At 38.0% G+C, this 24,782-nt stretch overlaps 3 protein-coding genes across 4 annotated transcripts; all 3 read right to left on the bottom strand.

Annotated features, from left to right (window-relative positions):
• Positions 1-307: 307 nt before the first annotated feature.
• Positions 308-2,519, bottom strand: LOC126614334 (uncharacterized). 2 transcript variants are annotated; one of them, XM_050281929.1, is made up of 3 exons: positions 1,430-2,519; positions 998-1,180; positions 308-776 (listed from the first exon to the last, which is right to left on the bottom strand). In XM_050281929.1, exons 1-3 carry the CDS (start codon positions 2,066-2,068, stop codon positions 483-485), a joined length of 1,116 nt encoding a protein of 371 aa, XP_050137886.1. In that variant the 5' UTR covers positions 2,069-2,519; the 3' UTR covers positions 308-482. The 2 variants fall into 2 exon arrangements, with proteins under 2 accessions (XP_050137886.1, XP_050137885.1); XM_050281928.1 differs by having other exon boundaries at positions 998-1,189.
• A 7,010-nt stretch (positions 2,520-9,529) lies between these two features.
• On the bottom strand, positions 9,530-14,511 carry LOC126614332 (tRNA (guanine(37)-N1)-methyltransferase 1). The gene is made up of 9 exons (XM_050281926.1): positions 13,542-14,511; positions 12,811-12,909; positions 12,350-12,469; positions 12,086-12,252; positions 11,587-11,657; positions 11,300-11,442; positions 10,514-10,625; positions 9,978-10,090; positions 9,530-9,865 (listed from the first exon to the last, which is right to left on the bottom strand). The coding sequence occupies exons 1-9, from the start codon at positions 14,427-14,429 to the stop codon at positions 9,722-9,724; spliced, it is 1,857 nt and encodes a 618-aa protein (XP_050137883.1). The 5' UTR covers positions 14,430-14,511; the 3' UTR covers positions 9,530-9,721.
• Positions 14,512-14,799: 288 nt separating this feature from the next.
• LOC126614333 (uncharacterized) lies at positions 14,800-17,872 on the bottom strand. Its single transcript, XM_050281927.1, has 3 exons — positions 17,295-17,872; positions 16,092-16,394; positions 14,800-15,710 (listed from the first exon to the last, which is right to left on the bottom strand). The coding sequence occupies exons 1-3, from the start codon at positions 17,655-17,657 to the stop codon at positions 15,054-15,056; spliced, it is 1,323 nt and encodes a 440-aa protein (XP_050137884.1). The 5' UTR covers positions 17,658-17,872; the 3' UTR covers positions 14,800-15,053.
• Positions 17,873-24,782: the final 6,910 nt, after the last annotated feature.

Genomic DNA, 24,782 nt, shown 5'->3' on the forward strand with positions numbered 1-24,782 from the left:
CAAATTAATCACAAATATATATACATCATCCTTTGCATCTATGTGAATTAGATTTTGAGACCTGCAACCAACCACTAAAACAAAGCTAGTTGGTGTGACTCACTTACATCTACATTAATTTTAAAGCAGTACCAAATTAAATTGCAGCAATGAAAGGGATTAACTAATAACAGATGAAATATAGATCACATGAGAAGTAATGGCAACTTGGATATGGAATTATAAAACAACAACCGTTGTAAATTAACTTTCGAGACAGAGACTTAGATTCTAGCTTTAAACATGCATTAATCCAGCTTCTATTGCATGGAAACTAAATAAATTAATTTAGTGATGATAATATCTATGTCGGTTTAATTAACAACAAAAGGGAAACCAAAAAAGCTGCATCAGCTGGGTTTGTTTCTTTCCCGAATGCCTGACAGATCACTAGTAGCATCAAAACCCACCAAAACATACACCTTTTCTTTCTTTTTTCGCTTCTAAAATGAAAGCTTGAGTGACAAATCAACAGGATGATGATGCTGTTGATGATCATGGTAACTGTCAGCTGCCCCAATCCCATAGCCATTGAAAGTTGCAGCAGCAGTAATATCAGAAGCTTCTTCTTCTTCTTCTTCTTCTTCCCTTCCTACTGTTTGCAGCTTGGGATATGTGCATCCTCTTTTAATTTCATCACTTTTCTGATGATCAGCAGCTGGAAAAAACTCATATTCCATGAAAATCCCACCACCAGCTGACCCTCCCTTTCTGTGCACTGCCCTAACCCCTACACCCTACAAATTTACAAAGTCAATAATCCAACCAATCAAGTTAATTTAGATGTTCATTCACCAAAAACAATATTATATATTTATCCGTTCATTACAATCTGAAAAAATATATATATATACCCGAAAAACAATAAAACCAAATTAATATATACATATTTGACTTGGACTTTATTTGGGTTTTTTTAATCTCTAGCTGTAAAATTAAATTTTTTCTTGTTCTATACCTGATCATCAACAAGGTTGCTGCGCCCCAGGTACCCGGCTGCTCGACTCCCCACTCGGTCACCAAAACTGCCGGTTTCAGGGTTCAATCCGAGAAAAACAGAACCGTTGATTGGTGAAACAGTCGCAGATTTGTCACTCCTGCCGTTCAAAGCCATGTAATCCCCACTATTGAACCTCTTCTTCTGCAGCCCCTATAAAAAAAGAGACAGAAAAGGGATCAGCAAATTTAAACCTAAAACAAAAAGTGGGAAAATAAAAAGCTCTTACTAATGTAACAGTACTAATAGTCTTAATAAACAAAGGGAACACAATGGCTTCAAAGATTTCATTTTTTCCATGTTTTCTGGCAAACCAAACAAGTTGGAAGTTGGATATTTCTAAATATAAAATGGAATATAAAACAAAACAAAACAAAACAAAAAAGTAAAGACCTTGAAGCAGTGATCACAGCAATCAGAAGACAAAGATTGTATCTTTGGCATTGAAGAGAGCTCTCTCGAGGTCTCGTACACAGCCCCACTTTGAACCCTCGGATCCGGCACCCAGACTCCGTACGGACGCGGATCCAGGTTCGTCACCAGATTATTCCCCCCAGCATAACCAAACCCAGAACTATTCCCAACCCTCTGACCCACCAAACCATAAAAACAAGTTGTAGTAGCAGCAGAACCGCCACAGCCGTTCATCACCGAGGGTCCATTGAACCTGGATGCACCGTACTGCACCGGAACGCTGTTAAGCGGGTCAGGTAGTGTTATGGGGTTTTGGTACTGATGATGATGATGATGAGGAAGAGGAGGAAGATTGAGGACTTGGGGTTGGGGCTGGAGCTGGGGCACTTCGGTCATTTTCTTCCAGTCTTGAAGCCTCAGGCGCTCCAGCTGAGCCACTCCAAGGCCTCTTTGCGGTTGCTTTTTAGTGTTTGAGGAGGCTTTGGTGGAGGATTTCTTGGTGGTTTTGGTGGGTTTGGCGGGCTCGGATTTGGATTCATCGTAGGACCCGAAAAGGGTTTTGGCGGGTTGTTTTGTTGTGTTCCGCTCAGAGGCCATGAGCAGCATTGGCGTCGCCATATTTCTGAAAATTGTGATCAAAGACTGGAACTTTGGAACGGTTAATGGATTTTGGGAGAGAAAAAAGACTTGGTTTTGTGTAAAGATTGGAAATGCACAGATGTTTAATGTTTTTAGTGAGAGATCTAGAGAGAGAGAGAGGAGAGAGAGGGAGGGAGAAAATATGAAGTTAAGAGAGAGCGTGTTGTGAGTTTGGCTTTGGATTTTTGGGATTTTAAGGTTGGAGATGGATGTGTTTTTTGATTGAGATAGAGAATATGAAGTTATGCAGTTTTACAGAGAGAGAGAGAGAGAGAGAGAGAGAGAGAGAGAGAGAGAGAGGTGTGGAACTAATGAGTGTGTGTGGGTGTGAAGTGCTAAAAGGACATGGCTATGGCTTTGTATTGCTCTTAATCTGTGTTTGTGTAATTCGAACTCTAGTGACTTTTACTAGTTCCACCCATCGTTTTTACTAACTCCCACCCCAAAATCTCCTTGCCCTCTCTGAATTCTCTCAAAAAAGGACATTGAAATAGCAAAACCAAGCCTGGACATAACATCTTACCCAACTCCAGATAAAACACAAATCCCAGAAAGGGTCTGTACTTTGCAAAAACCCACCCAAACTTCACTCAAGTGCATGTCACGCTCCAGTGCGAGATCCAGTTGTAATGCACGCTCCCAGAGAACAGGTGGAGGTAGAGCTAAAACAACATAGTACCGGGAGACACGTGGCAAGGGGGTGTTTGAGGATTGGCTAATTTGTAGCTGCAGGTCGGAGAGAACCCTAAAGAGCGTCAATTAATTGTCCTGAGGCGGCTTAGCTTCCAAAACAGGCAAAGTCGGTGGCATTGTTGTAAATATGATCTTCGTTTCCAGACTTGGCAAATGTGGAGAGATAATTATTAGGTTCTGAAGTTTTACATATGGTTTATATCCGTATTAGAATTTTCTTTCCTTTTCTTTTCATTCATTTTCATTCCTTTCTCTCACATTTTATATTTTGTCTTTTTTTTTCTATAAAAAATTAATAATAGATGTTGACGTGACTTAATCGTGACTATTCAAATAAGAAAGAAGGAAATGTGAGGGAAGAAAATAGGACAGAGAATCTTACTCGTACATACATGTTTGTGTACATATTATATTTATTTAAAAAAAAGTGAATAATAGGGTCTGCTGATCATGGCCTATAGGTGATGGGATTTTTTGGGCTGTAGAGGGCTGTTTGATGTTGATCAGGTGGTTGTGGTTGAAGTTGAAGGGTGATGAGAGTAACAGTTGAACACATAGTGCAGTAGTAGTAGTTGAACACATGGTCTGTGGCAAAATCATATAGACTAAGGTGGAGGTAATTGAATCTGCCTTGCTATGATATAGGCTTGCAATGATGGCTTTCTGCTTGTAGTACTACACTCTACTTATACATGTTAACATCAGAAAGCTGAGGAAGATAGATCCAACCTTTAAAAAAAAAGGTCGTATCCAGTGCACAAGGTTCTCACTTTACGCAGGGTCTGGAAGATAGATCCAACTTTACTAAATTAAAAGGAAAACTAAAAATACCCTTGAAAACTTTGAGTTTTAACAATAAAGGCAAAATAAAAGGTAAAATAAATAGTATCAGGATTGACATTTTAATGTAAAAATGTGATTTTTCGTTAAAGTAAACAGTACCATAAGCATTTCGTTAAAGTTCCCTAAATTAAAAGGGTACTATAACTTTTCAAGGTTAAAGGGAATAAATAGTGTGTGAAAATCACATCTCATTCCAAAAGTTTATAGGCAAATAAAACAGTGACCTCGTTAAAACGTTACCCGGACAAAATAACATGAAAAACCTGAAGTGAAAGAATAGAGTATCACATATTTATGCTCAATGGTTATATTTGATGGAACTAATAATTGTTTCTAACTGCATAGCATAACCCTAGGAACAATAACACTAGCCAAAGCAAGTAACTAACAACTAATAAATAAGTTGCAATTAAATTAATTGAGGATTAATTAGACATTCTTTTAATTAAAATGGAGTGTTTAAATAACAACTACATTCCAATTTTGTATCTTTTTTTCTTCTGCTCATTTATATGCTTGCCCTTTTTCATTTCTAAGTAATACCACTGAAATCTCTAGCACAAACCACTCTAATTTAGGTTTTCGTATCACATGCATATGAAGAAAAACCCCTAGACCCCGAAAAGTATTTGTGATTCTGGAATACAATTATATGATATAATATGTTCGCGAGTTACAATATACGAATGAATAACGAGTTTAACTATAGGATTTCATGTACCACACTTGCTCATCAAATAGTCTAAGAAACAGGGGTGGAGGCACCATATGCCTAGCATAGGCCTAGGCCTAGGCCTACTCTCACTCTTTAAGCCTTCCAAAAATATTTAATATTATATATTTATTTCTTATAAACTTAGTATTATACATCTTTTAGTTTTCACAAAACTCTTAAATTCTATATATTCACCAATAGTTAAAACAAGAGGTCTTTTTTTCTTTTCACCCAGTGACACTAATCCTAAAACTAAATTTAACTCTTGTTTTGTAAACAAGTCAATAACTCTTAAAACTAAAATATGAAGTCTGCTTTAGTTTTATAAAAAAAAAAAAAAAATCTTTTACATTGGCAACCGAAAGAATAATAAACTTTGAGCTTTTCCTACTTCCCTTGTTGAATTTCATATATTTTGTCCTCCAAATTTCCAACCCAAAACAATATTAAGGTTTGTAAATCTCTTCTTTCTTTCTTTTTTGTCGAATTGTAAATCTCTTTGTTCTCTTTAACTTTTTACTAACAATATGGTCTAAAAACATGATCTCCCTAGCATTTTTCATTGACTTGATATTGGAAGGTTAATTTCTTTTAATCCTCTTTAATTTTGATCAACTACTCTCTATATTGACTAGATATTGGAAGGACAAATTTAATTAGCTCACAACTCCAAGCATGTATTATATATTATACCCTCTTGTAAACATTATCTTTTTTTTAAAACATTTAGTCTCTCAATACTACGGTCAATGGTATTCCTCTTTCACTTGGAAGTGAGAGGTCTTAGGTTCGAATCTCATGGATGACGAATTCGATACCAAATTAGGCTACTCATTATGTGGTTTAGCCGAACTTTTCATCCCCTTAGTGTACAAATATCGATGTACTCAAAACAAAAGAAAAAAGTGAAGCCCCTCTTCACGAAAAATCCTGACTCCGTCACTGCTAACAAATTCATATAAACCATCCAATTGTATTTCAATACTTCACAATAAATTCTCAAAAATTCCAAATAATCCAATATGAGACTTGAGCAAATAATAAACTAATCAATCCTTTGATGACCCACCAAATCCTCACCTAGGTGTAAGATAGGAATCGACACTTTTAATGCAACTAGTTCATTCAAAACCGCATCCCACTACCATGATTTCTTCATTGCCATGCACAATCTTAGAACACCACACAGCTTTTGTAACACATATTAAGCATGTTATTCCGGCATTAGCCATCCATTGTGTTTGTTTGGTCAAGAGCCCCAACTGCGTGATAAGCCGACACGTGTCCATACCATGTGTATGTAGCAATAGGATGTACGAACCTCCCCGCCGTCCTAAACCCCCATGTAACCTCGTGAGCTTCTCACCAATCACGAACTTCCACGTCGGCAAATGGGATTCACTTTCCATTTTTGGACTTTTCTCTTCCCTAGATTTAGACCGTATAAAGAGAGAATCGAAACGAGCCCCCTATTTTAATGTTAAGGACTTCCGTTGTGGGATCATCTGCAGCTGGTCCCCCGTCTACGTGGCAGGTGGGGGCCCACTGGGAGATTAATTGGACTATAGAGGAAGGGTTGTACGGAAGGTGGGTAGGGTTTGGGGTAGTTGGCTTGGCTTGTTGGTTGCGAGAAGTATTTGAAACCACACCGTGATGTTTTGTGTAAATTAAAGCATCTTCGAAGAAGACGTCAAATTTAAAATATTAAAATTTTAATTTGATGACTGATTTGATAATTTGACATACTGTTAATATTTCACTTTCACCTGATATGCCAAAATTTATTGCTTCATTTATGTTTATTTTAAACAAAAATAATAAAAGTTGGGTTGTTATTGGTTTAAAAATAATAAAATAATACTTAAATGTGCTAGCGTTTAAGGTGAGATAAGTGGAATGCCTTTGGAAATAGCAAAAATTATATTTGAAGGCTGCTTCAAATTTGACATCTCTTTATCCATGTCAGTTTAGTCTTCTTTTACATGTCAGTTTTGACATCTCAGTTAGAGAAAATGGTATGTCATTTGTTACTGTTATATGTCTATGTGGCATTTTTGACATCTCCTTTGGAGATGGTCTTATATATTGTATGTAAAAAAAATTTTACATTCATTATAATATTATTAGTATAAGATGTCACGACAACTATGTATCTATGCCAGCTATGTTGTTCTTGTCAGGAAGATAAATGATTTTTGCAATCATTTTTCATCTCATGTACACTTTTTTCTCGCTGGAGCACATTTTTTGGGGCCGAGGGCAGTTCAAACCTATCAGTCTTGCAATTGGGTGACTTTATGATCTTAGTTGGCCTTGTTGGGTTGGATGTTTTATACAATATCCCCACCTTGACGTACGTTTTGTGCTAAAGACACAACTGTATGTGAAAAAAAAAATTATATACTTTGTAGAATTATTAGCACAAGACACTACGATGGCGGTTGGAGGGAGGTTGAAGTTTGGCTGGGGTTGGCACGTGGGAAGGTTAATTATATTTTGTTAACTTTTGGGTATTAATTATATGTTGTAGTTATCGGTGTTGCTGGGTTTGGACAGGCATGGTGGATTATAGGGTTCTGATGAGAAGATTGTGCCCTGCATAGAATGATGAGGAGGACCCGTCCAAATTACACTCTTTGGGACCACTTCACACATGTTTGCTTCACCCTCCTACCACTTTTGCATTAATTATATGGGAAAGAGATCCTCTCCGGATCTCTTCCTTCAAAACCCGCGAATTAAGTGATCCAAACTCTTGAAATTTGATCGTAGCATTCTTCATAGTTCGTAAAAATGCCAAATAAAAACAATAATTGCGATGATGAGCTCTGTAAAAATTTTGTTATACAAATTTAATAGGTGGCCTAGATGTTTCCTAGTGGTTGCCAATCCATATGAAAACCAGAGAGTAGAGTAACTGTTGGTACTGGCTTTTATTCAACTTGTGTAAGACCTAACCATTTCTGCACAAAATACCCAAAAGATCCCAACCCTCCGTTCCTCATCCTCTCTCTTACATATTATGGCTAGTGTTATCAATATACCATTTTTATTTTTCACACACATCTCTTAATTTTCAGTCAGTCATTTAGTATTATAGTTTAGTGGTATTTTTCTTCATTTGTAAGAGAGGTTTTTAGTTCAATTCTCACCAAAGATGAGTTTGAACCACATTATTGCTTACTTATTATTATGTGAGGCTAAGTCCACCTCTCATCTTTAGTGTAGATAATATCATTTGTTAGAAAAAATTTCAGTAGTCAGATCAAATGATTTGAAGAAAATTAAATGACAAAAATTAACAGAAAATATGTGAAAAGTAAAAACAAGTATGTGGATAGCATCATCTCATATTATTTGTGCAACCATAAAGGGTATTGCTACCCACACACACTTATATTCACTTCTCATACACTCCTCTCAATTTTCAACCGTCGAATGAAATGAATTGAAGAAGATATACGGTTGAAATTAACAAAAATTGTGTAAAATAAAATTAAGTGTGTGAATAACACTGTCAAACCATAAATTATAGGACCACAGGAGAGGACTCAGAGGAGATATAATTATTTAGATCTCAATCTCTCAACTGAGATTCGGTCTCTTTCCTCTGTGTCCTTCACTTGATTTTACCAGATGGCCCTCAACCACCATCCCCAAAGGGGTAACATTGTCATTGTGTATTCCCCAGCCACTGTTTAGGGGCAGTCCTACAGACGACAAGCATGGCAGTACATGCAGATTTAGGACATGTCTTACACTGTGGGATTTGTATGGAGGGACCGGATGAGGCAGCATGCCAAATGCTGGGGTGAATCTGGGCCGTCCACGGAGGACAAATATGTGCAACAAATATTCGGTTTTCTGTGGCATTTATGTACATTTTTGTGTATTTTTTGCATATATGTGCAGATGAAGAAGAGGTCCCTGTCATCTGTTATTTGTGTTGGCAATTGCAAGATTTCTGTACAAAACAAAACGCTCTGACTTAAAAGCAAAATATGTCTCTAGCTCTCTAGGTCGCTAAAATATTATTATTTATTAAATTAAGCAATATGACTAATTAATTTCTAATTTCAAGATATTTATAGTTTCTGTTTTGACAAAATCTAAATTAACTATTAGTTTTGATTTTGAAATAATGTAATTCCCTTTTGTGGTCCGAAAATATGGATGGTTCTTCTTTTTTGTTCGAACAATTTATACATGGTTTAAGAGTAAATTGTAATAATGGTCCCGTAATTTTAATTAAATTGGAGCAATAATTCATCAACTTAAAATCTAATTTCACTGGCCACTCAACTCATCAAAACGAGTAGCTATGGTCATTTTCGCCAACTTCATCAGAATTTTGTTAAAATGAGTTATGTTGGAAGGATTATTGTTATAATTGGGTTAAAGTTGAGGGACCATTTCTTTATTTGGATTTAAGTTGAGGGACCATTTTTCCAGTTGAATTAAAGTCGAGGGACAATTGGTAATAAATTTTTAGTTGAGGGACCATTGTACGTTTTGATGAGTTGAGAGATAAATGATAATGGATTTGTAGTTGAGAGACTATTGCTCCAATTGAATTAAGGTTGAAGGATCATTTCTACAATTTATTCCATGGTTTAATGTTTCTAATCATTGTCTTCTTTCTTCTTCTTTTTTGACAAGATGATATTATAAACTAATCTAATATACAGAAATCAAATTCAAATTTGGTGAAAAACTTACATGAAATTGGTTCACCACCATGTGACTTCTAAATCCAATAATACATTGTCATATAAAGAAAAACATACACATGATGCATTGTTGGTAGGGGATACAATGTGACGGTAAACCCCGTAACCCGTTTAATATAAATCATTATTCAAACTTGAGTATAAGGAAACGGACAAATACATTGCCTAAACCCCAAAGTTTAGTCAAGGGACAAAGAAAAGAGGTAAAATGAAAAACCCTTGGGTTATGCAAGATTCTTTTTCCTTTCTCTCTCCTAATTTGGGAAACTACCAATTTGGGCAGCAAGATTCTTCGCTTCTTATCTTCTCTCCTTCTCCTTACGTGGAATACGACCCACAGAAATAAGGGAGGTTTCTGCAGCAATAGACTTTAAGATAGAAATCATCCGAAAGTAGGAGTTGTTTGTTTGCTCCCACAGCTAGCAAATGCGAGTAACGATTTATCTTTTGAGACCAAAATACCAAGAAAAATTCAATTTCAACAACTCCATTAATGGAAATTAAGATGACAAATTTTGATTTCAAAATGGTGGGATAAACTAATATCTCTTAAGTTCCCTACCTAAGTGCATCCGCTTAGATATACAACATAGTTTATGTACAAAACTCGAGGGTGTATGATGTTCACGTGCTATAAAACTTTACCTATATTTACATATCCAAAGTTGGTTTTGCATAAGCGACACTCTTAGGGAGGATGAATGACGCACACAACATCCATTTTCCTGGTGCAACAAGGCGTACCCTACGCATTTCTACATCAACTGCCGCTTCTGAGAGCGCAATTCTTATTCTCTGCATTAGTTGGGGGAAAAATAAAGGATGAGGTAAAGAGTTAAAACTTGATGAAGGTAAACATTAAGAAATAAACCGAAATACACAAACACGTGAGTATTTGGCACCGTACCTGATGAAAGTCAAACTCCGGATCTTGAGCTTTGGAGAATCCATAAACATGGATCATTGGCAAGGTAAATTCTTCTTCCGTTGGTCTATCTACTAATATTCCCCGAAATGCATCTGTTCATAGAGGTAATTCACACAGTGAGTGAGAAATAGAGTCTACAGCAATCCAACTTGAACAATTTCAGAAACCAACTGATCATATAGTCAACTACTCTTTCAAGCACAGCAGAGTAATAGTGGCCATCAACTAAGCGTCTCTTCCTTCAATAGGTTCTAGAAAAATGAATCCCTAAATGACCCAACTAGCCCAAAATATAAACCGATAGCCCAAGAACTAGGTGATCACTCTATTTAGTAACAAAGAATTAGTCAGTTTTCCCTTCCATCCTTCACGTATTACTATTGCAAGTTGACAAGCGGACAAAAAAAAAAAAAAAAACTATCACAAAGTATAAACGAGTAACTACACAAACCAATAGTTAAAGGGATGAAAATTAATTGCAATCAATAAGTAAAAAGGGAATAAGTCCAACACACCAAGATACTCCGCAGCATCATTTGGCAAATTCATTACCACTTGAGTTATGGACTTAGCCTTATCACTTGCAAACATAGCACCAATGAACCTCCTTCCATCCATGTTGAAGACCTAGTGAGTGGTAAACAGTTAACAGATCCTTAATGAAGCATACCATTTTATTCTTCAAGTCAAACATCCATATAAAAATAAATAAATAAATCAAAGGGAAAATTTGTTGCTAACGTGATCAACCATGCTAGATATGGGGCACAGGAAGTGAAAGGCTACTGCCTTCTGCGTAGCTTACACCAGTTTCTTAAATAAAATGGATACAATATAAAATAAAAACTATGATCCTATTCATGGAGAGTCTACAAAATAACAATTAAAGAAGAGAAAGTTTGAAACAATTTGGTGATTGGGTGCAGTTACTAACTCACAAAATCTGCTATATTCGTAAGCTGGTGAATTTACAATACAATTAACTTTAGATTTGTCCTTTTTCCTTTGATCAACCAGAACTATTTGTACCAGTTTAAAGTCCAAGCTCTATGAGAATTTTAATCAATATAAAAATAGATTGTGTTCACTAAGATCTGCACCAAATAAGCTGCATCATTAATCAAATTAAACTCATCAATATTTGGCCAGTGTTTTGTTAGAATCTACATGCTGCATCTTTTTTTTTTTGGGAAAAAAGTTCGCGTTGTATCTCTCATGAATCCTCTCAATCAAAATATGAAAAGAAAAAAAAACAACTGTTTTTAGATACTATCATCATACTGCAATTACATCTTTCATACCTTAATCTTCCTTTCAAGTTTGTTGATGACACTATTTCTTTCCAGATATTCAATTGCGTTGGGATTCAAATCATTGGCATATACTCGTTTTACAATCCTTGCCGCAGACATTGCTATTGGGCCAACCCCAGTGAAAACATCACCTGTGAACAGCAAAGAAATATTGACATTATCAAAGGCCCAGGAAGCCACCCTCCGAAAAGAAAAAAAAAAAGAAGCAATATTGACATTATCAAAGGCCCAGACAGCATAAAATATCTTTTAAGATGCACAGAATGTGGACATACACACAACATCTTTCCGTGTAAAGCTGTTTACAAGCCTTTGTCTTTCGGTTGCAAGCCTGGAATTCCAATACCTGCACCAAAAGAAACATGAGACTGTGATCCTTGCCAGTCATTCATTTTCATAAAATAAGCAGCAGCTACTACTTAGAACAAAAGAAAGGAGGAAACACTAAGTCGTTCAAATAATTTCAGCACAATGATTATGGTTCACATTAATTTCACCTCTGAATCTGAGTTTTTATTGACAACTATGAATAATAATGATCTTCTAGTTAATTTGCATCTATACACTAACACCCAAGCGCCCCAGAAAAAAAAAAAAAAAAAAAAAAACCTGCCCTTAAATCTACAACCAAACCAACTTTGGTGTAACAAAATATCTGAATATTACATAGTAGCATAATTAGCATAGAACCGATCAGTTTCCCATTAGTAAGACAGTAATTCAAAAACTCAATTGGAGTTTTCATTTTCTTGCAAGCTAAGGAATGGAACATACACTGTTGCTAGGTCAACATGAAAGCGCAACCCATTTTCAACTACGGTAGTCACAAGGGAACGATTCCCAGCTAAAACTTCAAGTTGCATCGTTCTGTAGTCATTATGAATGGCATCAATTTTATTGACAACCGTCTGAATCTTTGGTTTATTTTTATCAAGAATCACCTGTAAAAAGGAAGGATTTCTTCCTTTATTAGTGAACATAGTGATTGAGCAGCAAATTGTGAACATGGAAACTGAAAGATATTCAAGAATTGAGTACCTTTGCTATAAGCTTTTTGTATGGTAAATGTTCATCTCTCAGGTTTAGGTGTGCAATATGCCCGACTGTTTCAAAGGCTGAAGGAACAATCATACCTTCAGGCAGCAAAGCCTCCAATATCTGCCAAAAAAGTTAAACCCACAGATTTTTTTTTATCTTTCAGCACTCTTTGGTGCATCACATATAAGAGCGTACACAGAAGCTAAGCATGAAACATTCAATTGATATGCATACGTTTTTGGACCAAAATTAACCAGTACACGATATAAAAACTCAGAAAAATCCTTCAAATGAGGAACAAATTAGCTAGTTTTTTTCGTTCAATTAGGTTTTATAGTTCAACTTGGTGTCAGTGTAATTAAAATTGGGTTACTGCCACAGCAGATGGAAGTAATGTGGAATAAGAAAATAAGATAGCACAAACTAAATAAACACACCTAAGATATCCTTGGTTGAAATACCTCATTCATCTGCCAGTACTCGTAAAAAACAGTCAGTTTGCATCTCACAAGCTCAAAAGCGGGCCTCATACTTGTCCTGCTATTTTCTTTCATCGCCACCTAAAGGATAGGGCAAGAACATTAGACAATAGAATATGGTGTCATAAGGGAAATAAGTCATGTAACGCACCAGAATTTACAGAGAAAAATCTTCCATATACAGGAAATTGGATTGAATGTTAATTCCCCTGCCTAGCAGATGCCACAAAATCACAAATATTTGTCCAGGCATATCATGCATCAGACCTAACCAAAAGATAATTGGGGATCTAAGGGGACCCTTCCATTTAAATGGCCATGATTCACAACTCCCTTAAATGGGTCAAGACTACCCTTAAAACGAAAAGTCATACAGACAACAAGAGCACCATCTTGCAAGTTCATAAAATAGTGCGTCTTGCAACAATCAAGAGCAACAATTTAACTTAGATTCTTTCAAAAGGTTCCTAACAAGGTAAAGAATTCCCATATGCTACTGACTCTGCCCGAGGGAATGCTTCACATTTTCGGATCATGAGCCTGTCCCATTACCCAAAGGCAAAGAAACACTCTTTTCTAATACAATGCCTACCAAAGCTGTAGAATTTCCAATAACATTACAAGAACAAAAACTCACTACCACTAGTAAGTTAGAAACGAAAACTAATAGATATTATTCGAATTCAATACGCAATTGTGAATCAAAACAACACCTTGATTGCCTCAGGCAACTCCTCCACCCCTTTTTTCGCGTACCTCTCATCCAATAGCAGCAACCGTGTGGATCCTCTCCATTTCCTCCTGCCCTCAAACTCATCCCCCAACAAACCCTTCAAGTCCTCCCCTTCTCCTTCACCCTCTTCGTCATCCACAACCTCCAGCACCGAAAACTCGCTCTTCCCCCATCTCTTCTTCCCTTCACCGCCTTCACCTTCCTCATCCCCCCTCTTCTTCCTCTGGTTCGGCCTCGACATCCTCGCAAGGTTTCGGAACTTCACGTACCCCCGCGAATCGAACGTCTTCGCAAGCTTCTCCCTGTACAGCACCGGACTCAAAGGCTCGCCGTCGCCCTCCGATTTCCCGTACATTCGGCGATTCAACGAGGCAAGGGCATTTTCGTCTTCGAGGTCACTTCCCTGATTGGCGAGAAGCTCGGCGAGCTCGGCTTCCACCTCGTCGCCGGGGACTCTGCCGATGTTGCGGATGCGAGGCCAGTTCAGCAAGTGGCCCCGGAGTCGGCTCTCGAGGGCAAAACAGTCTTTTGCAGGGACTCGAAGCGCCGCGATGTCGAAAACCCTACTGAAGCCCTCTTCGTTGAACAAATCGTCGTCGTCGAAGTCGTCCTCGGTTTTCGTGAAGGGAGGGTGAGACCGGAGAGTTAAGGGGTGGGTACCCTTGCGGAGGGAGGGTCCGTAGAAGTATGAGGAATTGTTTGGGTTTGAAATTTGGGGATGGGTTTGAGCGGCGGCGGTGGCGGAGAAGAGGGAGACGATGACGAATCTTTTGGGGAGGGAGGGTATTTTGGGGAAGATGAGGAATTTTGAGGGGAGAGTGGAGAGGGGAAGAGAGTGAGGTGGCCTGAGAACGAGCTTGGCCACCATTGTTGCTCACTTTATTGTGGTTCGCCGGGAATTCAGAACCCAACCCAGATAAGTGGCAATTGAGGGTTTAAGATACGTGCTACGCACGTGACCTCAAGAACGCTTCCAAACAAGATTAGTAGAAAAGTGAAGCAGATCCTCTTCGGATTTACACCTTCAGAGCCTAACGATAAAATAATCCTGACCTTTAAATTTTGATTTTGAGGCCAAAAGTTATTGTAGTTTTCGTAAATTTTCATTAATTTCTCTGTTTTTGACAGTAGGATCAAATTTTAAAGGTCAGAATTATTTGATCTCTAGGTTATAGAGGTATAGGTCCGAAAAGGATCTGATTCCGTAAAGAAGCACACAAACCCATCAATTACATCCATGTTAGTTTAGTTACTTAAATTAAAGAACTGGCACTTGCATAAGCTATACAATAATACGATTCGTGCACTTGCAAGGTTGAATTCAATTTGATACAAGTTTTTGGAGAACAATTGAAACAAAATAAATTTATACAAGCTAGAGATTAGTTTATCTCTAATACGATCCTCTTATAAAAACAAATTAAAAATATAAATAGCACCAAAATATAAATTAGAACCGAATTAGTGTGATGATCAAACGAACCCATCAACTTTAATTTGTCATTTGCAGTGAATTGTTCGAGTCTCTTGGTAGTAATCCTCCAATGATGAATTTCTTCTTGTCAATCTTGTTTGTTGAACCATGGTGCTGTCCAACACTGGAACACCAAAGAGGCACACTAAAGAGCGACACCAAAGTGCATAAAATGGCATAAATCTTACCGTAAAATATCAAAACCAACAAACCCATGAGCAGGAAACCCAAACTCGCGATGGATCTGTAACATCCTTTTTTGTACTTGTTCTTCTCAATCCTGGTTACATCTAGGTCTCTTTGTCCTTGCCCTTCTTTTGAAGCATTTGTATTTGCTTCAAACGACTTGTTTTTAGCATAGTTAGATCTTGAACTGTTACTAGTCGAAGTTGGTCGAAATTTGCCGGACAAGTACTTCAAATTGGCTTTAAAATTACGCGATGAGCTTGATCGAAGAGATTTGATCCTCTTGGACAAAGACCTGATGCTTGAATTGGACGTTTGCGATAACGAACTTGATGAAGAGTTTACAGAAGATGAAATGAAGACAGAACAGTTAGTTAAAGAAGAAGCAGTGTCAGACATCGCTCTTGGGTCATCTTCCTCGGAGTTGTACTTTGAACTCTCATTTCTTCCAAGTTTATTTCCCTTCTTTCTTTTTTGAATCTTCTTGGCCTATCAATAGTGATAAATGTACGTAAGAGTGAGTACAATATCATAGGACATATTAAGATTATAAACTATCACTTTGTGTCTCTCGTTACCTTATAGACTATCACTTTTAATTATGAGATACTTATCTCGTCATTATTTCATCTATATTATTGATATCATAATGGTATAATGGAGAAAGAGTTAACAATTACTGTACAAAGTTGACGGCTAGAGTAAGGTGAAATACATAATAGAATTTCAGAAGAAAATACGTAATACGGTTGCAAAAGCAAGAAGTAGGGTTTGAAAAGAAAAAAAAAATTGTGGAAAGAAACCAAAACTAGAAAACTAACAAAAAAAAAAAACCCAACAAAAGAGAGATTAAAGTGAAAATAAACTCACCAAAGATGTCTCGAACAAAATCACCTTCAAAACACGAGATAATTTACGTCGGCCCTTGTTTCTCCAATATTGACTGTCACGTTTCTCATCATTTTCTTCATTACCTAGCAATGGTGAAGCCATTGGTGACATCTTCGGGAGCACCACACCTTGCTTTTCTTCCACGCCAACGTATGAATTTTTCTTGGAGATCACTTTCGGCACATCCTCCGACCGACGTCGATTAGGAGTTGAGGTAATTGAACTCTCATGTGTTGTGTTTGCAAAATTCTTTTCCGAGTTTCTTTCTTTAATCTTATTGACCTGCCAATGTTTACAGATATGCATGCATGCATGCAATATTAATAACAACGATAACATGAGTAAACAACAAAATAAAAGGTTTACTTGACCTAATCTGGGAGAGACTTTTTCGTGTATCAGGAACACAGGCCGGAACATCATATGTCATTATACTATTAGAAGAAAAGCTTTTCTCTTTACAAGTGTCCCTCAATTATATAATGACTTGTGGTGTTTCGCTTTGTGTTCCAGGCATACTAAAAAATCTCTCATAATTTGGTCACTATTTGAAAAAATAATAACGACCCAACACTCCCCTTCCAGAAAATTACACAAAAAAAGAAATGTTCAAATTCAAAATATCAAGAAGTATTGTTCCAAAAAAAAAAAGACCAAGAAGTACAATACAGGTTGTTACTTGGAAACTTTAATGAAAAACTTCTGGTACTGTTCACTTTAACGAAAAACCACATTTTTACACTAAAAAGTCAATCCTGATACTATTCACTTTACCATTTATTTTGTCTTTATCGTTAAAACTCAAAGTTTTCAAGTTATTTTCATTAGTTTTCCTTTGTTTCTTTGGTAATAGAAAAGGGAGGGGAATTGAATTCGAAACATTTTCTAACGTGAGGTGGAAAGAAATATCACTAAAGGGAATTTCTCTGTGGTGCCCCTATTAGCTTTTTTTTTTTTTTTAAGGACAAGCTGATGGCTTCATTACGGCAGTCCATTATTCTAGGGGCTAAAAAGACTCACAAAAGCATTTCAGCTTCCTCTGAGCATTACCATGCAGTGTGTGGGAAGAATTAATAATTGAAAAAATTAATTTCAATACTCAAGTTTGATATAATCACAAAACTGTGGCACAAACATGCATGACGTTATTAATTAGAGATTTTAAAAGGGAAAGCAACTAACCAATTTTGTTTTGAACAAAACTGCCTTTAAAACTTGATAAAATCCACATCGTGTTTTCTTTTCTTTTTGAGTACTACGACATTTTTCATTGTCTCCTTCATTATCTGAGGTTGCCAGCGACGACGACACTGGCACCACCTTGGGAAACACCCCAGCTTCCCTCTCGCCCACAGCCACATATGTGAAAACATTCCTAGAAGGTCGTCCAGGTTCTGAACCGACCACATCAAACGATCGAAAACATAGGAAGAAATTTGTAGCTTTCTTTTTCTTCTTCTTCGTCCTCACTTGGGTCGTTGTAGAATATCCATTGGCACTTGTTGTGCTAGCGTGACACAGTGGGCTGTAGTTTTCGCGATGCATGGCTCTGTTGACATGGAATTTTTAGGAGGGCTAGTTCGTCTTTGTCAGCCAAGAAAGCTGGGATTCAAGAATCCGAGAAAACAAGGGTGGGAGGGAACAGTGTGGTGCGCCATTTTGGTGTCAAAAATTAATAACAATCATCTGCATCATGTGTTTGTAGTTAATTTGTATTTGTAACTTGCAAGAGATTTTCAATGGCAAGCCATGTTGTACGCGCTTAGTTTGCTCCTTTACGTCAAAATTTATATAACAAAAATTGGATTGCAAAGTGTTCTATTTTTTGACAAATATGGATTTTGTGGTTTTCTGTTTTTAGGGTTTTCAAATATGAATCAGCCAATGTAACCCAACGCGGATTGAGTTGTGCCATGTGTCAATGTCTCAACAATTTCATTAATTTGTTTGCTAAATTTAATTTGTTTTGTTTTATATCTAAAACAATTTCATTTCGTTGTAACTTCAATGGTAGAGAGTGTTTACCTGAGTTCAATTGTCAGTCTCTTTTCAGAACAGTAGGTCTCCTTTTGGACAAAACAAGAAAAAACCGAATATGTTTTTACTTGATACAACTTAATTTGGTACCAGATGTAAAACTCATTGAATGTCAATGGACTATTGACCGAGTCACTTGATTATTGAGAACTTTGATATTTAAGTTATTTGATACTCAAGTGATCTTAAGATCCTAAAAGAGTAAGAATCGTGGAGTCTTAATATCATGCAACTAATTATGTGAATACATGTCATAGTGGAACACCGATTTATTGGATTATGATTCGGGAAATCTCTCCTTCCTATAATAGGATGGATGGAGAAAAACCCTATAATCAATATAAAAAGCTTGTCCCCATTCTCACAATGATTGTTCTCATACACAATCAAAATATAAGGAACTTAGTTTAATTAGTTTCTCAATTCTAACATTTATTGTGTTTTTCAGAGTATATCTTACACTAGCTAGTACCCAACTTAGTTTAATTAGTTTTCTAAAAAGATAAGGAACTTCCATTAGTTATTTGTAGACTAATAAAAGCATAAGGACTATATTTGCAGTTAGAAAATAGAAAATAGAAAATTGCTCGTCTAAGTTTGTAACTCACAAATTATTCAACAAAAAAGGGACTTGATTACAACAATTGATTTTGTTTTAACAAACATAAACTTGACTAGTCTTTTTGTTTTTTCAGAAAGGAAAAATTATTATTTGATCGTGAGTTTAAGATAGGTTGTGTCATTGTGACAAATCTACCAGTCAATTCACAAGAACCGCTCCATCGGGGTTGAAAATTATCGGAAACGAATATTTGAGTGAAATATCTGCATGGTAACCGTAGCTAGCTAGTATGATTACACTTCATATTCCGACTGAAGGGTTGAAGCTATGTAGCTGCAAGCCTGCAATGGTGAAGAAGAATAATTGAAAAAGAATAGCTAATGGTGTCCAACGGTAGTCTTGAGAGGGTAGAATGTGTTTAAAAGGCAACGAATCTAAATCTCCGGAGCGTCCTCAAGCCAACAATTAGTGAAATTAGAAATTAAAGCCAACTTGGCCATTCTATATACCGCTACATTGGCGGTTCTACGAACGTGACAGACTTTTGAAGAAACAAAATTACGGAGGTTATTTTTAATATCTTCAACAAGAAAATTAGAACCTGATGAACTTGAGGCAGATTCTCTGCCCTCCCACTTCCTGTACCCTCCTGTTTTATGTGATCACGGTTAAGTCACGTCAACATTGTATATATATTTTTTTTATAGAGATAATAAGACAAAAAGAAATAGTAATATAAAATGTTGATGTGGCTTAACCGTGACCACACAAACATGAGGGCACGGGAAGTGGGAGGGCAGAGAATTTGCCTCCGATGAACCTCCTTGCAGATTACCAAGAGCTTGGACAACGTGCAACGCATCGCCCTCTATTATGACTTGCTGCCATTTTCGTTCCAAGGACAAGCAGACTCCATTACGTGCTGCCAGGGCCTCAATCATCTTTAAGGAGGTGACGTGGGATATTTTGTGAGCAAAACTTCCAACATAGCTACCGGCTGCATTGTGAAATATATCCCCGACACCCCAGTATTTGTAGCGGCATTGAAAGCCCCATCGACATTGATCTTGATCCATTGCGGAAGGGGATGAAACTAGCGTGAAGGGGACTAGAGTGGCTGTGGTTAGGAAGGTGGCTGCTCTTTTAAAAAGTTCGAGAGATGAAGGCCTGCCAAATGGCTCACGAGGGCTGGGTTGTCCACTTTGCCCTCCTATAAGAGGGAATTCCTAGCTCGCAAAATATCATGAATAAGCATAAGAAAATGGGCAAACTGACTTAATGAGAGAGCAGCACCTTGGTGGCTAACTCAGTCGCGAACAGTAGGTAGGGCAGCAACTCGGGTGACATGGTTGATGCTAGAAGAGAAAAACACTACACGTGCAAATGGACACTCGCTAAGCACATGTAGCGCCGGGTTCGGAAAGGAGCTATATAGAACATAAAAATTGTCCATCGCAATACCCTTTTCCCGCAAACTAGAACGATTTGAAGGATGTCCAAGCAAGCCCGCCAAGTACAAAATTTGATTTTACTTTGAAACTTGGCCTTCCCGATTAGATTCCAAAAAGAACGGTCCTCAATATGTGGCCTCGAGGTGGAAAGCCTCTCGTATAATGATCAAGCTACTTTTTATGCACTTTTAACTGAGAAATACCTTTGGCATCATAGTGCCATATCAAGCGATGCGGTGGAAGTCTACCGCTTAGTGGAATGAGGAGGATCAAGTGAACCTCAATGGACTGAAACAAAGCAGTGACCAAGTCCCGGTTCTAGGAGACCGTGCATGGAGTTATCACTGAGGAGACAAACTCGCCATTAAAGCTGACTGGAGGGGGTGAAAATGGTCAAAAAAGATGTGGGCGGTCCACCCACCTGTCATGCCAAATCCGAATTGAATTACCATTACCAACCTACCAACGTGAGCCTCTTTCCAGTATTACACGAGCTTCCAATATTAGTCATCTCTAGCAAGCTAAAGGGCAAGAGCCTAAAGAAGCATCCCAAAAGGAGTTGTGGGGGAAGTATTTGGCTTTAAGTAACCTAGAAGCAAGAAAGTTAGGGTTAAGTATGAGTCGCCATCCCTTAGTGCAAGATCGAAATCATACAGCAAGCAAAATCTAAAACCCCCTTCATAATTCGGACGACACATGGATTCCCAAGATAGCCAAAGAAATCTGCCGAGAGTGTTCTATCACCCCACCAGAATCGACAAATGTTACGTTGTAGATCATCACAAAATGTTTTGGGTAGAAAGAAGCAATCCATCAAGTAGATAGGGAGAGATTAGCCAACAACCTTTATGAGAATTTCCTTGCCCACTGCACCGAGGAGGTTATCCTTACAGCCTTCTAATTTTTTTATATGAGCAAAACATCCCGGTTGCAATCCAAAAAAACTGGGAGACCCAAGTAGCCGTCTTGAACATCCACCCAAGATACTCCCAAGAAGGGCTGCAATCTAATCCTATATTTCACACCTAACATTAGAGCTAAATGAAACATCGCTCTTTTGAAAGTTTATACACTGACCCAAAACACGTTCATAACATTGGAGGATTCCTTGAGATGATGCCATTCTATGAAGAAAGCTCTAAGGAATAGGAAATTGTCATCCGCAAATAATAGATGAGTTATTCAAGGGGTGTCTCGACAGATAGAAATCCCGTGAAATATTTTAGCAGGAAAGTGTCGGAACTGTATAATTTTTCAACAGGTACATACCGAAGCTCTGCATATTTTTAGTAGGCACCAACCAAAGAGTACGTAACAAATGCAATGGTGAAAATTTTGGCAGGTATCTACCGAAAAGTCTTCCACTTTTCGGTAGAGAGCTACTTAAATATATTTAAATTTTTAGTAGGAACTTACTGAAAATCTGAATCGTGATTTGGGATTCTACAAGCATGATGATTCGTTCAACTTAAAAGGCAATATGAAAAAAGTATGAAGTCTTATCTCATGCAGAGGCCTCCAAACAGTCGATTTCATATTTATTTTCTAATTTTTTTTAACGTGTTTGTGCTTTTATTGGTTATGATGTTGTTCTGTAATATAACAGTTGAAGAGGTTTTAAAGTATGAAAGTTCTATAAACACACAAATTAACAGGATGTGTGAAAAATAAAAATATGTATGAACAACACTATTCTTAAGGTAACGCTCGAAGAAAAAGAATTTTATCAAGTTAAACCCAAATAAAGTACATCTTGTTGGGCTCTATAGTAGGCCTCCTAACTTCAAACCCATTATACAATACAAAAACCACTATAGTCCTATGTTCTCCACCAAATTGTTAATTTCTTATGTGGTAATGTTAGAGATGCTAAATTTTTCAAACTAAATTTGTAAAATAAATGATGTAGTTGTAGATGATTTGATTATTAATTAAGTATCAATTGAAGTGTTGTTTCTTATTGGTGACACGCCATTTGATTTAAAAATTTAATCTCTTTAACATTATCTATTTTTTCAACTCTTCCTGCTTGTCGAGACGGGATAGATGACCAAAAATATTTCAAAAAAGTAATGATAGGAAATTAACTTTTTATATTGTGGGAGGATAAAATCCGGCTTCGACTCATGGGCCAATACCAATCATCCGAGGAGAAAGAGGTGCGCAAGACAAAAGCCCACAAGAAGTATACGCAAGGGAACTTGCCTAGATAATTCCCCACTACGGAGGAGAAGTGGGAGAGAGGGACGGGTCGTGGTAGTTGTTCCCAGGGCATGCAGTTACATGACAGATGACCATTAAGGAAGTGGGAAGGAGGACTGGTGGTGGGACTTGATCTTCAAGCATGCGGTCCTATAAATAGGGAAATGACCCAAATAACCGGGTACATGAGAAATACCCAAGGGAATCCAGAAAATAGAAACGAATCAACTAACTTGAGCGTCGAAGTATCTTTTGCAGGTACCTCGCCTGGGCAAGCTACGGAGGAAGATTATTTCGGGACATCTCGAAGAAGGATTCGGTGAACGTGAGGATTGCGGTCAACAAATATGTGGAGGTATTTCTTCTTGTAGGAAATCTCACTCCAACAGTTGGAGCCGTCTGTGGGAATCGAAATAAAATCAAACTACAAACATGACTGGATCTTCACAAGACGTTCCGAATCCCTCTGAAGACGCAGGGACTCGATCGGTACATGCTAGGTCTCAATCCCAAAATAGTGAACCCAGTCTTGCCATGGAACAATTTAGAGGTTAACAAGGGAATTGTGTGAAACAAAAAAGATAGCAGATGAGGCGTTGAAGAAGGCTGAAGCGAGAAATGCTATAGAAGATGTAACAGGCACCAAGAGACAACGTGCAGAAGAGGAAGATAAGGAAGGTAGCTCTAGTAGCGCGCCATCTAGTAACCGTGTTGAAGTGACGAAAAATCAGGGTGAAGGGGGCTACAGGGGAAAATGATTGAAAAGGTAAAAGATGTCGATTTGCGAGAGCAAATTGAGAAGATTGTGAAGGGATACAAGCCACAAACCCCAGCGAAGCTTGCCTTAGAAGCGACCAGAGGAATTCGCAAGTCGCTCCTACCAAGTTCACCCAACCAAAGTTTAGGCTATTCGAAGGCACAATTGATCCCGTCGAACACATTTACCACTTTTAGCAATAGATGGCGCTTGAAGGAGACAACGAGGCCCTCATGTGCAAGTTGTTCCCCTCAAGTCTTTCGAGATCATCTTTAACTTGGTTCAGACAACTGAAACCGAGATCTATCGAAAGTTTCACAGAGCTTCGCGAGGCATTCATATCCCAATATGTCTGCAATCGGAGGCCAAGAAAAGATGTTACGATCTTGTTCAGCACCAAACAAAATGTTGGCGAGAACCTCAAAAGATACATGACTAGGTTCACTAAAGAGATGTCCACCTTAGAAGAATGTGATTCCCATACTGCTTATTTGGCATTCCGAGAAGGGGTGTTACTTGGAACGAAGATGCGTAGGTCACTAATCGAAACACCACTGCTGGATATGAGGGAGGTGATGGCCTAAGCTGATGGAATCATCCGATTAGAGGAAGAGGAACTTATCCAATCAAAGCGGGCCATCGCAACTATTGCTGCATCTCCAATGGGCACTGCTGCGCTTACCTTGAAACCCATGGCTCAACTGAGGTAGGAAAGAAGATTCACACGTGATCCGAATGATGGGTTTAATGAGAGATCTAGACTTGATCGCCCAAACACCAAGCTGACAGTGAGCCTAGGCAAGATTTTCCATGAGAACAAAGGAAAAAGAATCTTTCGTGCACCGGCCCCAATTCGAACACCGCTAAAGAAGCGAGACAGGAACAAGATGTGTGCTCATCATAACGACTTTGGTCATGCCACTAATGATTGTCGAAGCCTAAGGAACCAAGTGGAAGCTATGCTAAAGAATGGGATGTTGTCACAGTACCGCGTAGAATCGAGAGACGAATGCAAGAACGACAGAGGACTTCAAGCAGTAACAGGAAACATTGGAGCGGATGAAAGGTTATTGGATATCAATGTCATACATGGTGGACCCCAACCCCTTGAGGGACGTGAAGCATGTTATCGGTCGTAAAGATGGAAGGCCGAGAAGTCTAGACGTGTACACAACATAACGTCCGCCCCTGAAGCGTCTAAAGCATTAGATAATCTCGGAGTCATCTCCTTTAGCCAAAAAGACCTCGAAGGAATTCAATTCCCTCACAATGACGCATTGGTCGTGACGCTACGTGTTGCCAATTCAAGAGTGAAAAGGATAATGATAGATAGAGGAAGCAACACATATGTTCTATTTTGGAGCACATTTAGAAGAATGAAATTAAACGAGAAAGAGATAAGGTCAAATCCAACTCCTATCTATGCGTTTAAAGGAACTAAGGCCCAACCCATTAGAGACGTAACCCTTCCTGTCACGGTAGCAGGTAAGACTCTTTTCGTCACTTTTGTCATCATCGATGCACCAAGTGTATATAATGCTATTATGTGAAGGGATTGGATCCATCAAATGGATGAGGAAGCGTCAACCAGATGTCAAGTAATGAGGTGTTTGTCGACAAATGGTCAAACGACCATCGACATTAAATGGGATCAGCTGGAG

Source organism: Malus sylvestris, chromosome 3, assembly GCF_916048215.2.
Source record: "Malus sylvestris chromosome 3, drMalSylv7.2, whole genome shotgun sequence".
Taxonomy (NCBI): domain Eukaryota; kingdom Viridiplantae; phylum Streptophyta; class Magnoliopsida; order Rosales; family Rosaceae; genus Malus; species Malus sylvestris.